Source organism: Etheostoma cragini, chromosome 18 (genome assembly GCF_013103735.1).
Source record: "Etheostoma cragini isolate CJK2018 chromosome 18, CSU_Ecrag_1.0, whole genome shotgun sequence".
Taxonomy (NCBI): domain Eukaryota; kingdom Metazoa; phylum Chordata; class Actinopteri; order Perciformes; family Percidae; genus Etheostoma; species Etheostoma cragini.
Genome location: NC_048424.1, coordinates 7,638,877 through 7,654,593, shown reverse-complemented (window position 1 = coordinate 7,654,593; position 15,717 = coordinate 7,638,877). Strand labels below are relative to the sequence as shown.

The following is a 15,717-nucleotide window of genomic DNA, read 5'->3' as shown; positions in this document are numbered from 1 at the left end:
CACAGAGGATTGAAATGTCAGTGTGATTTTACTCACTTTAGTAGGCCCACAACCTCCAGCTGCAATCTAGTTGCAGTACTTCCACACACATAGAGCCGTCTTTGACTCACTACACATGCATGGAATTACTACAGGTGCACTTTTTACTAAAAGGAAAGTCATATGATCTTATAATAAATCGCAAAGATTAAATATCCCAACATACAACAGAACTAAGCTACAGCTTCTTTTAGGAATAATACAAGCATACATAGGCTGGTTCATAAATGCCCTAAAAAGTGACTATAGCCTGTATTAGAGCCATTCCTCGCAGGGTGTTCCTACATCTGTGCAGTCCCTCTCCCTCCCTCCCTCCCCTCCCCTCCCCTCCCCTCCCCGCCCCTCCCTGTTCCCTATAAAACGGAACAAACTGCCGCCGTGGCGCTGTCCCGCCTCCAGCTCTTCTTGTCCCGTCCGTGAAGCTGCAGCCCCGCACTCCCTCCAGAGAGCTGCCGTCCAGGATAGGACCGCTGCACTTTACAAGAATGTAAAAACTAAACCACCTCGATAAAAAGTTATTTTCATGGAAAGAAAGATTCCAAGTACAGGTACGTTTCAGCTTGACGTTTTGCGTTCAGTTTGAGTCAAATTAAAAGTGAATCCATCCATCCATCCATCTATCTTCGTCCGCTTATCCGGTATCGGGTCGCGTGGGGGCGGGGGGGGGGGGGGGGGGGGGGGGGGGGGGGTGCGGCTTTTACTCGCGGTGGCAGAACATTTAGGAGAAGTTGTTTGTTATTTGCATGTAAATGGATTTTAGGTTCTTATTATTATTTTGTTAGTCACAAATTAGAAGTACTTGACTTATTTGTATATAGGGTTGGGTGGTGAAGCAAATCTTGGTTTCATTCACGGGTGTGCATGCAATAGCAATTGTAGAATAGCCTAGTCGATATTAGGACCGAACAATATAGAAACACATTTTTGGCTTTAATTATTGCTTGAAATATTGTTTGGATTTAGTTTGAACTTGTTGCCTCTCATTTCCTCTGAATTAGTCTAGTCCGCTGTGTAATTTGATTCTTCTGGTGTAGCAGGCTACTTGAGCCCTGGAGGAAAAGACAGCACCTCACACCTCTTCACTCACCACAGCTCAAGCGATAAGTGTGTGTATTGTAGGCCAATTGATTTTATTTTCCTTCAGAGGACTTGTGTGTTCTACAAACAGTGCAGTCAAATATGTCTTGATAGACATCCCTCCACATAAGTGTACCACTTACAATCTTAAAGCTTGTGGTGCATGAAAAAACCTATATAACTGACATACCTAATTTCTCGTCATCATATCTCTGTATGTATCATCAGGACCATGGGATATGGGCAAATCCTCCACCGGCTGGGTAAAGAGGAAGACCAAGTCCACCTTAATGTGGGAGGGGTTCGACACAAAGTGGATCCAGACATGCTGCTCCGCTTCCCTCACACACGCCTGGCTCGACTGCTGCGATGCCAAAGCGAGGCGGCGATCCTTGAGCTTTGTGACGACTACAGCCTGTCTGAGAAGGAGTACTACTTCGACAGGAATCCCCGGGTTTTTCTCTGCGTGCTTAACTTCTACCACACGGGATGCATCCATATGATGGAGGAGGTGTGCGTCTTCTCCTTCAGCCAGGAGATTGAGTACTGGGGAATCCAGGAGCTCCACCTGAGCCCCTGCTGTAGCAGGAGGAAGGAGTACATCGACGACAGAGAGTGGGACGTCAGGAGTGACGACCAGCAGCCGCCAAGCTTAGACTCCTCCTTTGAGGAGCTCTCTGCTCTTGATAAAGACCTGGCCAAGTTCAAAGGCACCTGGTGTGCAGAAGTGAGGAGCTACCTTTGGCTCAGGCTGGAGGATCCAGGTCACTCAAGAGGTTCAAAGATCATGGCCGTGGCCTCCCTCAGCTTGGTGTTGACCTCTATCGTTGCCATGTGTGTCCACAGCATGCCTGAGTTTCAGTGGGTGGACGACAACGATAAACCCATCGAGGACCCTGGCCTCGCCATCCTGGAGGAAATCTGCATTGCCTGCTTCTCCGCGGAGTTCATCATCAGGATGATTGTCGCGCCTTCCCTCAGGAAATTCCTCCAAAACCCCTTAAACATCATTGATGTCGCTTCAATTTTGCCATTTTACTTCACATTAGCTCTGGAGACAGCTGATGAGGAGGCCGCGGAGGAGAACGAGGACTTAGAAAACATGGGGAAAGTGGTGCAGGTTCTGCGCCTCATGAGGATTCTCCGAATCCTCAAACTGGCCCGCCACTCCATTGGACTGCGAGCGCTAGGTGCTACCATCCGTCACAGCTACAACGAGGTGGGCCTGCTCCTTCTCTTCCTCTCAGTGGGGATCTCCATCTTTTCCGCCCTCATCTACTTTGCAGAAAAGGAAGAGGAGAACACTGATTTGGGGACCATCCCTTCAGGCTGGTGGTGGGCCACAATCACCATGACCACAGTTGGTTATGGTGACACCTGCCCGGTAACGCTGGCAGGGAAGATAGTGGCCACGTTGTGTATTGTCTGTGGACTGTTAGTGGTTGCTCTGCCTGTCACCATCATCTTCAATAAGTTTTCAAAGTATTATCAAGGAAACAAAGCCCTGGAGGGACAGTGTATTACTAAGCCTCAAAGACAAGACCCAGAGCTCCCTTACTATAACATCAGGGACCTGTTTACAGGAAGTGTGTATCCCTTTCTAGGAGGTATCGCCTACAGGAACAGTGTTAGCAGCGCAGGGGACGATACAGATGCCTCCAGTCTCAAGGATATAGAAGTGTATGACGACACTTGTGAAAATCGGGCAGCAAAAAATGAGATTCCTTTATGACTGCAAGTCACTCTGTGCCTCTCAGGGCTGAGCGCTCCATCACTGCCCCTGCCCCTCTGCACTGTCTTCCTCCTGCAATTTAACAGAGAAATATCGTGGCCATGATTTCTTTTTTTTATTTAACTTTTTTCTCCAAGGGAATTACTTGTGAAATATACATCGCTACAACCAGGAAATCTCAAGGGAATTAGCTGAGGCTTGCTCAGAGGTTTGAAAGCCCATTTTCTGTCTGAGAAAACTGCAATGATGCATGTAGAAGGCCATAATGTTAATGTTTTTTTTTTTCAAAGTAATGCCCTGTATTGATTTGTCTGCTCGCTGAAAGTTCAGACTGAGAGAAATTGGCAAAAGCAGAGACTGACAACAACCCTGTTTGAAAATGGTATTATAAATCCAGTTGACTGATGTTACACAGTCTGCATGAACAAAAATAAATGCATTTCAAAAGACATTAATGTGTAAAATTACGCAATATTATTGATGCTGATGAAAATAGGCCACTTATCTCCCTCAGAGCACCGTGAAAAGCACTGATAATATACCAGGTTATTTGTTTTTAGTTTATACCCTTGACACTCCACTTCCACACAATGGGCGGTTGTAGCTCAGTGGTAAAGCAGTCACCTGACAATTGGAAGGTTGGTAGTTCAATCCCTAGACCTGCAGTCCCATGTTGAGGTGTCCTTGGGCAAGACACAGAACCCTGAGTTCCCCATGATGCCGCGCCATCGGAGTGTAAATGTGTTTGAGTGTTCATCTGATGAGCAGGTGGCACCTTGTACAGCAGCCTCGGCCACAGTGTGTGAATGTGCGTGAATGATGACTGGTTCCTGTACTATGTAAAAACACTTTGAGTAGTTGTTAAGACCAGAAAAGGGCTATATAAAAACAGTGAAGTACTTCTGGGATTGCTCCGGTGCATCAGGAAATTCTGCTAGATGCATGAGTTTTCTGTTTCCTTCTGCTTTCATTGTGAATTTTAAGTTCAGTGGATTTATGAGGACTATGGTTAACTGCTCCTCAGATCTCTGCGTGGTAAATTGAATCTGACCAATCTGACTTTTCACTCGCTCAACCATTTTGCAATGGCTCTCTGCTGAGATTAGTGCCACCCATATTGATTGTGATTATTTTAAAGAAATATCATTAAACCAGCGCACATTTCCCTCCAATCCCTGAATGCTATGTGGAGTAGCCAGACCCTCCTTCAGCACGCTTTAAAGGAGGGTCTGGCAAAGCAAGACATTTGTTATTCAGCTTCAACAGTTACTTTGGCATGATGGGTGACTCCTTAACTACCTAGATGTGGACATGAAATGAAAGTCGGTGAGTCAGAAGAAATATGCCTCTCTTTTGGGACATGGCACATAGTAAGTTGTATTACTTACTTATTCAGCCAAGGTTCCTTGCATTAATTTATTGCCATATGTTCGTCACTAAAATGACTATAACATTTAAATAGAAATCATCAACCATGTCTTTTCTCCAGTGGTGATATGCTCTAAGACTGTTGAGGAAACTTTCTGTAGCTCTTCACCCTTTCTGAAAGCATTGATTTCCTGTCCCCTGTTATAATTTCCGGTTGAATGAGCTGCTGTCCTAGAGCTAGAGATGTAAAATATCTTTTCTCTGCAGGGGTCTCACAGGTGTTTGTGCAGTTGACCAGCAGCATCTAGAGTCTCATAGCTAAACACACTAAAAGGTTATATTTATTTTCTGAATTGTTTTTTTTCAGATCTTATGGTTGATTTTTCATGACAGTTAAAGCCAGAAAAAACTATTAAAATTATAGCAAATGGGTGCCAGTAAAGAGTTGAGGAGGCTGGTGTAAAGACAGCCTAACCAAACCAGTTAAGCCCATTACTGTCTGATTATTTGTTAATAGTAGCAAATGAGTTTCGATTGCTGAACTTCCTGTAGTAGATATATTAGCTAATTGCTGAATGCACAATGAACGTTTGTTTGCCTTTCAGCTGCCATTTATTGTAATGTCAAACACAAAGTATTGGTACAGACAAGCATTGGTTCTTAATAATAATTATACACACAGATGCACTGCACAGTTACTATATAGTACATGGCAGTGGCTTAAGAAAACTGGATAATTTTCAGCATTTCTGTGCCAGGAAAAATCTGACCAATTACATTACTCAAAGTCATGATTATTTATCTGCTTTTTCTTTTTTCTTGCTCTTATTTAGTAAAAATATTGCATTTTTCAACTCTTCTTTAATTTAAGAAATCTAAAAAGGAAATCACTCTTCTGTTGAACCACTCATAACTCATGTCAACATCAAAAAGGTTGTAAACCACTAATATCAAATATAAACAGAGGTAATACATTTGAGGCATTGCTAGAAAATTGGCAGAACGCGTAAACAAAAGTGTGAAAATGAACTACGGATGTCATGAAATTATAAATTAGGATGATCATTATTGCTGACATTTTGAGTGACGCTGTAACAATGAGCATAATGTAAACACCGTTATAAAAAATAAAAGACTAGTTAAAAAAAAGGTGGAAAGCTGTCCAAAAAAAAGGTTGGGTAGAGTAAATGCAAGAAAGAAATAGTAGCAGAAAACAACATCAGCCGATTTCTACTGACATTTAGTTTAATCTGTAATCTTTATTCAATGTTTGTGATCTGTCTTTTTGTTGAATCTCTTGCAGGAGTCACAGATGACAATCCTTCGGATGCACCGTTGGCAACAGATAATGATAGGGGTTTTTTCTGCTGAGGGAAGCAGGTTTCAATATCCGGACTCTTTGCTGCCAGCAAAATGCAATCACTTATTGAATTCATGTCCAGATGTGCATCTTATATTTCCCATAATTTCCCACAGCAGTTGATGACTTCCAAAAAGTTTGGTATTTAAGGGTAATTGTAGTCATTACAGTCAATTCCATTTCATGCTACTTTATACTTCTTCTATATTACAATTCCGAGGCACATGTTGTGGGCCTATTTGTTTTCTCCACTACATTTTTAGTTTCTATTCACTTTTCAAATTGAGATTATACGTGAAAAAAAACAATTGTAAACTTCTTAAATACATTGTTCAAAATAAAGCCACAGCGGAGAAAAAAGAAGCTTGGGGGTACCAGCTGTAACTATTAGGTAGCAAGGTAGACAATGTAGACACTCCCTCAAAGGTCACCACTGTCATGACCTGCTATTGGTTAATGGTGCAAATACGCAGGTAAAAGTTAAACAAAGTTGAACTTGACAAAATTGTGTACCAATTCAATTGCAAATCTACAGCTCTGGCAATTAAATTCCATTGAAATGTAACTGCTTTAAATCTAGTGGCTTAGACTTTAGACTATATTGGCTGATTTCCTTGGGCAAGATATTTGCAAAACATGCTGTTATTTAATCATGTAGTCTGTTGCAGCATGGACTGTAGCCTACCTGATGATAACTTGTGTTCCAATAAACAATAAAATGGCACCATGGTCAACCCATAGCTAGTGTAATCCGGCAGGACCCTCCCTATAATATTAAAAAAATATGATAGAAGGTCATCAGCTGTTGCCAAATGTGTAATTTTCGTCACTCTAAATGGGCGGGTCAGAGCCGTTCAAACGACTGGGCGGGCTTTGTCGTCGCTAACTTTAGGGCCCCTTGCAGCGGCTAACTGGGACCGACTGGGACCAAAGACAGTTAAAGTAACTGGGACCAACTGGGACCGACTGGGGCCATACACAGTTAAAGAAACTGGGACCAACTGGGACCAACTAGGGCCAACTGGGACCGACTGGGACGGACTGGGACCATAGACAGTTAAAAAAACAAAACACTGGGACACGAATTACAAGCTAGCACTGCCGATGAACTAGCTAAAGCTAGCGTTAGCCTGTTGGTTCCATAGATGTATTGGTTCACGGTGGACGCCGTGAGTAAGAAGGACCATAGCTACGAGGAGGACATCGTTGCGTATAGTGTTAGACACGCTGTTTTTAAGATTAGCTTTTAAGGAAAAGTTGGGAGTTAATCGCCAAAAAAAAACATGGCTAACGTTAACGTCGCAACAGAACTCAATTTGGCACAGACAACCAAGGCTTAGAGAGGCATTTCAACTCCAGCAATTAAGTTACACATGAACTTCGTTGTCAAGGCCTAAATCAAAGCTATCAACATCGGTAAGTTATTAAAAATATAACTGATTTTAGTTTCATAAATTTAGCAACATTAACGTTATGCACATTTACGACATTTCTGGATAATGACCCTTTCCCCATTTTCCTAAATAAACTTAACGGATATTTAATAGGCCGCTGTGCCAATCTGATTTAGTAGTCTATTACAAAATGCTGCGATCACTGTCCATGGTTCTGAAGTGTTACTTGGTTTTGTCCACGCTGTCATGTACAGGCAATGGAAAATGTAGAAAATCCCATGAAATATAGTTGGGGTGTCACCCGTTTTGCACCCAGCCCTTCGTCATATTCCGCTGAAGCGCACACACACATCTTGTGTGATGAGGCAGTTATTTGTAAGGAGGATTTTAATGTTGCTTTTGAAATCAACAGTTTTTTGTTTTGGTGATACATCTCACTCTCTCCATGCTGTTTGGTCGTTGCATTGCTAAGGCTTGACTTGCATAGCGTCTTCATTTAAGTGTTTTAGAGCTGGAATTGTCATAAGTAACTTTTGGAGTAGGCTAGGACACAATAAGCCAGGCTGGCAGTTTCCTCGCTAGGGAATGGGGGGGGGGTAAGGTTTAAATTGTAATAAAGGCACTGTACGTGTACTAAGTTAAAATAAAAGTGGATTCAGGGTTGCTCTTTGAAGGAACAAAGGTATATTACACAGAGAGGGGGGAGTCAGGGTGTTGTTAATGTAAAGGAAGGGGAAAAAAATCCAATTACCTATAAAGGTCACAGTAAGTGTGTCAGCACAAATGCCAGTCTTGCAGAACTGACAAGGTAATACTTATGTTGGGTCAATGAAGTCTTAATCCAAGCTGATTGGATGCAGTGGAGCATTAAACCACCTGGCTGAAAGGTGTCACTGAACAAACAAATTCCTGTCAAAAAGACTGTGGTGAGGTTTATGAGCAGGTGTAAGATGTTTCTTTCTCTTAAAGATTAAATTGCAGTGGACGGCCTCAAGCTCCCCCAGTAAGCGCGTTCACACCATGTTGGCGGAGTGCAGCGACCCGGGTTAAAAATCGTCCCTTTGCTGCTTGTCAATCCCCCATCTCTCTCTCTCCCCATATCTCTCCCCCCCCCCCCAAAAAAAAAAATCGAACTTGAGGTGAGTTGTCTGTGCGCAGAATACACAATGATATTTCTCCGCTTGCAGTGTTGTCTGGAGGGGATACCTCTGCAGAGCCTGGCGGACATCAATGTTAAACTCAAGTCCTCACAGAGAAGGATGGAGAGAAGCAGAGCATATTTCACACCGGTCCATGTGTTTAGTTTTGGTGTACTTCAAGATTTGGATGACAAAACATAAATCTTTCTATGAAAAACGTGACATTCGAGTTCAGGGAAGAGTATGGACTTTTGGTATGGTATATAACATAAGGCCTCAGGGTACAAAAAGGTATACCTCCCTCTACCTTGCACAAGAGGAAAAGGTCACTGTTGTGATGAATGCGCTAAAGGCAAAGGGGAGTTTTATGTTGGAACAAGTGCAGCAGTTCTTAACACGTTACCTCAAGTAAAACACCTGATGTGCGTATGACGTTGGATAAAGTAGCATTGGTGAGGTTAGCATAATCATATATTTCCGACTCAATCTACACCTTATGAATACTTCTAACTATGAAATGCATTATGAAAATAAAGCAAAGTACTACCCACATTTAGCATCATGAAAATATTGTCTTCTACTGTTTTTTTGGTAACTACAGGGACCTCTTGTTTATAATTTGATCTTTTATTTGATATCCGAGCAACAGATTTACAACATTTACTAGCATTTACAAACGCTAAATTACTCATTGAGAGGATCTGACAGAAAGATAAGCTTGTATACAGACTGGGCTCGCGCAATTAGTCTTTATAGAATTGCGATCTTGGGTCACACTGTTCACGATTCCATTTTTAAATAACTTTGATAAGCGACTTTGGTTGTCTTTTAATTTTACGAGCCAACTGCATCACAAATGCTACTACTTTCTTCTGTGAATTAAACAGACTGTATAAAAGGTTTAAAGCTCTCCTAAGCACTTCAATGCTCTCCCTTCTCTTCAGTGAGGCCTCTATGTTTACAGGCTTGTGGTGATGCGTAATGTGCTAAAGGTGCCAAAACAAATCTATGTTTGGTACTACCAATTTGTTTTGTTATGTCATGGTTCATGTGTGCAATAAACATTAGACTTTGTGAGAAAAAAACCGTGGCAGAGAATTGTGATCAATTCTAAGCTAAAAAAATCGTGATTCATATTTTTCATTGAATCTTGCATGCCTAATACAGACCTAACGCTTCATTGGGAAAGGGGCTTCTACAAAGTACTGAATTTATTGTCTGAATACTTACGTAAATTATATTTCCGTTTTGAGGTTGCAAAAAGTCTTTTTATTATGGTTTATAGAGTTTTTATTTGTTTATTACATCTACAACACAAAAGTGTGCAAAAACTGAAGTGGTCAAAATACTTTCACTTAGGTATATAATATGGCAGCTTGTGCTTTAACATTTGATGAGACCATATGAAATCTTAATAACCTGGATAAAAGGTGTCACCGAACTAACTAATTCTTGTAAAAAAGACAGTGGTGAGCTTCATAAGCAGGACGTTTTTTTTTTTCTCTCTCTCTTTAAGATTTAATCGCAGGTCACTTTCGGTGCTGATTTGAAGTGAAGTGAGTTGTCTGTGCTCAGAAAAGAGACAGTGATGTTTTTCAGCTTGGGGTGTTGTCAGGAGGGGATACCTCTGCAGAGTCTCGTGGACGTCCCAGGCTGGAGCATTTGTTGTTGTGAGGCTTATCTGAAGAGAAAACGAAAAGATAAGTGGAGGTGTTTCTCCTGAAGTAAATCAAAGATTGAAGAGACCCCAGCTGTCAGAAATGTTTTTGATATTTCCATTAGCTTAAGCTAATTTGTATTGTTTTGATCAGTCATTACCTGCCACTTTTAAATCCTTTGTGCGGCAGCATTTTGTATTCCTGGTGGACTTTCGATTGAACAAAACACTATTTTTCTAGTCACATTTCATCATTTTCTTTCTAAAACAGTTTTTAAAGTCTTGTCTCGTCAAGAGAGCTGAGTGTCTCGTAACACCGCTAGTCATTACATGGTAGTGCTCAGCGCAGAGTACAGCCAGATCAATTTCACTCGGCCATTACCAGCAGCTGTGGAGTTTCAACTCAGGGTCAAATATAACAAAGAAACCACTTTGTTTATATTTGCGTCCTGCTTTTTCCAGCTCATGCAGGTTTATTACAGCGAGGCTGGATGGACATTGTGATTGTGTGTGTCCGTTTTATTTCTCTGACAGAGGTTAACTTTTTGGCATGCAAAGCTGCTGTAATTTGGTCCGTCCTGTTACCTTTTATTGTAAACAAGCCATGTATTACATTGTCCTTTACCCGCCTAGTCCTCTTAAGTTTAGATTCTGAAAAACTTTATCATACATCAAGAATCAGTGGAATTGTATCTTTGATGTGGCTTTTTAAAATGTGGAACCCAGAAAGACTAGCTGTGCTGAAGGGACAACTATTGGGGATCCTATGGTTAAACTTGTAACTAAAACTATAAATGTGTATTTATCTTTAAAAAAAATTGGGTGCATGCCACCACAGCATTTGTAGCCTTAGCCTACTGCAACACATTCCTTAAATTGGATTATGACGACATTAAAAATGTCCTCAAGGTGCACCTACTATTTTTACCTAAAGATTTCAACTGTGTCATACGGTCCTCATCGGCGATGAACCTGTTAACATGCAAGCGGAGTAATGATTTAGTTCATAGCACTTTTAGACTTTTTTTGTTTGTGTTGTGATTGAAAGCTCTAGACAAAAAAGAACGCAAATGGACCTAAAGTGAGATTTTCTTATCCACATTTTTATTATAAATTTTAAGAAGTTGCACAATAACTTAGGTGTGATAAGACTGTGGAACATGTAAAACTATTTTCAGCATTTAACAGTGTTTGGTGAGTCTGGACGAGTGGAGTCTAACATAAGACTGATATATTATACCTAAGTAGAGCCCGACCGATAAGGGATTTTTAATGACGATACTGATACGAAAATTTGGTTATTTAAAAATCCGATATGCCGATGTACCAGCCGATTATATTTTTTTAACACTATATTTATTTTTTTAATTATATTTTCCTAACATTAGTTATTTGTAGTTATTTACGAGTTCTCACTAAAATAATACAATCATAATTTGTTATATTGTCACAACAGAACAGAGGAACATATATTAAAGTTCTGATAAATAAAATGTATATAAATACAAACTTAAGATATAAAACTTAAAGTCTTTTGAACAAAAACACATTAACAAACAAAATAATCAGTGTTGCCAGCAGGGACGCTGTAGAGTGTCCTCTGGTGGACATACTATGCAACACCAACACTCATAACAGGGTTGCCTGTCCGTTTTTATTTTTTTAAATATTCATTTAATTTATTTTTTTATCAGCCATTATAATTGCTGATACTGATAGATTGGTAAATGCCTAATATCGACCCGCCGATATATCGGTCCGGCTCTATACCTAAGTTTATTAATTTGTGTAGATTTCAACAAAGCTCCCCAGCCAGAATCAAACTGTGGATGTTACATGGTACGCACCTACCTACATAATCAGGAAAAACCCTCCTTAAACCACTTTAAATTATTCTGCATTAACCTTTAAATTCAACTGATAAGCTGCTGATTTGGACTGGCCCCTGGATGAAAAACATGTTGACCCGCTTATCATTATGTTAAGTGGGTCCGACTGAGATAAAGTAAAAGCATTTTGGGCTAACGAGTAATCAGCTAGGGCCTAACTCACCTCCACCTCACCTTGGACACTGCAGTGTGACTGATCCCATTTTAAACAAGAGAAGACTGAAGGATTTAAATTACCCTGTTTGGCCATGCCTATTGTCTACAATTACAGTCATGCCCTCAGAAATAATGAAGGCAGAGATAAGCAGATAATCCAGCGCCCCATGTGTAGCCTGGTATCCATCTCAGAAGGGGGTGCGGGCCTTTACATAGCCTGACCTCAGTGCATTGCCCTTAACACGAATCCAGTTCACCAATTACAGCTGAGTCCGCTCCTCTAGGACCTGTGGTATTTGCTCTGCAGACACATTTGATTCCTGTTTGTTTGCACAGGTTACATGATATTACAGGATAAACACTGCAAGGTTGGTGCAGCAAGGAGATACTGAAGTGGTCAAATTTACAAAAGCACTTGTCATTTAAAACCACAGTGTATTGTTCATAGTGATATTTCAAAAAACTCCAAATACTGTTTTCTCAATTTGTTTCACTTTAAGTAGTTTTAAGGTTGCTTAAACTTTTAACGTCAACAGAATGAAATATATTTAGATCCAAGACTACACATTTTATGGATGCATCAGAAAAGGAACTATTCTAGATGCTTTTGCATCATTTTTGAAACATTTTTGTTTGGCTACACAACATGTGTTTGTTGTGACTGACTGGAACATTTAAGCTTCATTCACCTCCACCACTAGAATACATAAATTACCTGGTTAATAATGCACATGTATTACTTCTCAACTAGTGTTTATGGGACGGTGTATTAGTTGTAGTCCCACTTCATTATTTGCTTTAGTCCAACAGTGTGGATTTGTGAATACATCTCCTCAACAAGTACAAGAAAAGAGACACTTGTTTTACCTCTCCTAGTGTGAATCACTGGTTTACAAGCATTATATAAATTACATTTTTCATTTCATTAATGTGTTTCATAGCGTCAGAGTGCTGGGCTTGGTTGGTTTGTAACAATAAAGAGGGTAGGATGAAAAATGCAGACAACATGGCTGCGGCTCTTAACTGGGATGATGAACTGATGCTCCATTGGACAAGTTGCAATGGAGAGAGAAAGGATTTAATGGAGGTAGTTAAAGAGGGCAGAGGGGCTCCAAGTCCTACTAATGAATCAGAGGAAGGGAGGATGAGGAGAGAGATGGGGGGACTGAACAGCAGAGTGATGGACCATTGAAAGATACAAAAATACCTGTTCTGCAAAGCCCCACTCTGACATGGAGAAACTCAGATTCTTCAGACACACTTCCAATACAGGTTAAAGAAAGAAGTCGAAAGAATAATTGTGAACTTCTATAAACAGTAATTGATAAAACTAATTGATTTTAGTCAAAGGTATTATTATTCCAGTGGTCATCAAACTTTTTAACTCATTCTCAATTTGTCGTAGTGTGGACATCAGGGAACTGGGAGGCAGCTGAAGTCCTATTTCCTACTCATCACGGGACTTACACATTTTGCTCAAGTTTCTAGAGGCCATACACATAACATCAGTTTTGTATAATAATAATTATTTTAAAAAAAACTCTCTAGCATTAAACCTTAGGCAGGCACCTAAGCAGTACTCATTTCATGAGTGAAAAAGTATAGGTCAAAAGCAGTGCTCTGGCGTCTACTCAGTGGCAGATAGATGATGTTATTACTTTCAGCCTATAATGATAAAATGCATCGATGCATCCATAAATCCCATCAGGACTGAGCCTAAAAGTTACTGCATGTTTTTCATAAACTGCAACTGCAGATTTCACAGTCATCTGATGTGAACTGCCTCTGCAATGTAATGCATGTGCTACGTAATTGTATCCACACAGCCTTTCAGAGCATCAATAAATGTCTCTAATTACAAATCAATAAGAATCTGCACATTTATTGGATTCTGTTTCAGCTGTAGTTGTTAGTTTTATGCTTTAATATTTCTCTAATTTGATTCATGTTATTGCAGCATCTCTATATGGATGTTGTAACAAGATAGTGCATGTGATTGAATAGATGGTTGGCAAAATCCAACTATTTGAAAAAGGAGAGACACAGTAAAGGTAACTTTTGATTAAGAGGTCTCAATATCTATCTATCTATCTTACTCTGTATGTTTTGTGTGTTTGTTTGTTTTATTTGGATCCCCATTAGCTTCAGCATAAGCTAAAAGCTTTTCTCCCTGGGGTCCTACAATCTGTTCTTTGACAATACTCTTTATGACATTACAATACACAAACAGGCATACATTTGAAAATATAAATCATAATTAAATACACTACTCCGAATAGATAAATCTATTTTAAGAAATAAGATAACAAAAGCCCTATAACAAACTAATTTGTATGTGTATATATTTCTATATGTGTGTGTGTGTGTGTGTGTGTATATGTGTATATATATATATATATATATATATATATATATATATATATATATATATACATGCAAACAAGTGTTAGCATCAAAATATCGTGAACTCATTATGCAGAATGGCCCATTTAATAAATATATAATTTATTGCATTATAATTATTAGTTGATTTATATTTTGAATTTATAATAGAAAGTAACCAGCAACTAAATATGTCATGTAAAAGTAGTCGAGTGAAAGGTACAATATTTGCCTCCAAAAAGTAGTGAAGTAGAAGTACAGAAGTAGCCAAAAATGGGAAAAAAAATTAAGCAAACTACAAGTACCTCCAAATTGTACTTAAGTAAATATACTTATTTACTAGGGCTGTAATCTCCCAGTTGGCTAGTCGATCTATTGGTCGATACTTTCTGGCTCAACCAAAAATCTGTTGGTCGATTGTTTGCCTTGTTATTTCATCAGGTGGAAGCATACACCGTTATGGTTTATGGGTGGAAAGCACTAATTGCTAATGGGGGTGTTTTCAGAGCATCCCTATTTGACAGGTAACAGTCTGTCTTCAGAACACCCCCCTTGTTTTCACTTTTTTAGATTAGCCCAACCCACCGGGGACAGATTGAAGAAAGAACTAGAAAGCCTTGTTTTAATGGATTGCTGAATATTTATTGAATTGTGAGTGTTTCATTTCCAGTCAGTCCTCCTCAACCCTGTCGGAGACATCCCCAGTGTGGCAGCATTTTACAAAAATAGATAACCGAAAAAAGTTGAATGCAAAGTTGGCAAGCAACAGTTTGCGTATCGCAGCTCGACTACAAACATGGCATATCACCTAAAAACGGTAAGATAACGTGTCTGCGTTAGGTTGCCCTGTCTGTTTGGAGCAGGCTATATGAACATATCAGAATTGGCATATTTCATGGTCTAATAATGGTTTTATAACTACCAGCTCACCCACCCGCAACTACGGTAGCGTTCCCGGACCCCCCCAGACCCCGCTGGATGTTAAGCCTCTACCATTCAAACGCAAAAATAATCTCACGGAAGGAATTGTCGACTTTATTGCTCAGGATATGAGGCCCATTGCTGTTGTGGAGGGCTGAGGTTTTAAGAACTTGTTAATATACAGCGCCAGCATGCCACACCACACCTCCGTGCGAGGACATGCACAGCGCCGAAAGACGAGTGTCATTTCAGTGCAAAATAATTAGGTCAAAAACTATTTAATGGACTGCAAATAGCCTACAAGGACAAGTACTGCGGGACAGTAGAGTTAATCAATCTAACGAAAACGCTGTCTCCAAATCCTCCAAAAAAGTGTATTTATTTTATATGGTTGGCTGGTTGGCCTCTGCCATCTCTCTCTCTCTCTCTCTCTCTCTCTCTCTCTCTCTCTCTCTCTCTCTCTCTCTCTCTCTCTCTCTCTCCTCTCTGAATCGCTGTCCTCCTTTGCGCTGACTGTTATGACACAGCAAGCTCACATTGCTTCGCCCATACATTTGCTACGCATTGTCAATTTAACATTTAAATGGAAATTGCCTTTGATAC

General features: G+C 40.1%; 1 protein-coding gene across 1 annotated transcript; it reads left to right on the top strand.

Moving 5' to 3' along the window:
• The first annotated feature begins 427 nt into the window (after positions 1-427).
• Positions 428-3,299, top strand: kcns3b (potassium voltage-gated channel, delayed-rectifier, subfamily S, member 3b). The gene is made up of 2 exons (XM_034900475.1): positions 428-587; positions 1,345-3,299. The coding sequence occupies exon 2, from the start codon at positions 1,349-1,351 to the stop codon at positions 2,846-2,848; it is 1,500 nt and encodes a 499-aa protein (XP_034756366.1). The 5' UTR covers positions 428-587; positions 1,345-1,348; the 3' UTR covers positions 2,849-3,299.
• Positions 3,300-15,717: the final 12,418 nt, after the last annotated feature.

Excerpts from the sequence above, each read along its gene's own strand:
- kcns3b (XM_034900475.1), top strand. The coding sequence starts at position 1,349 with ATGGGATATGGGCAAATCCTCCACCGGCTGGGTAAAGAGGAAGACCAA.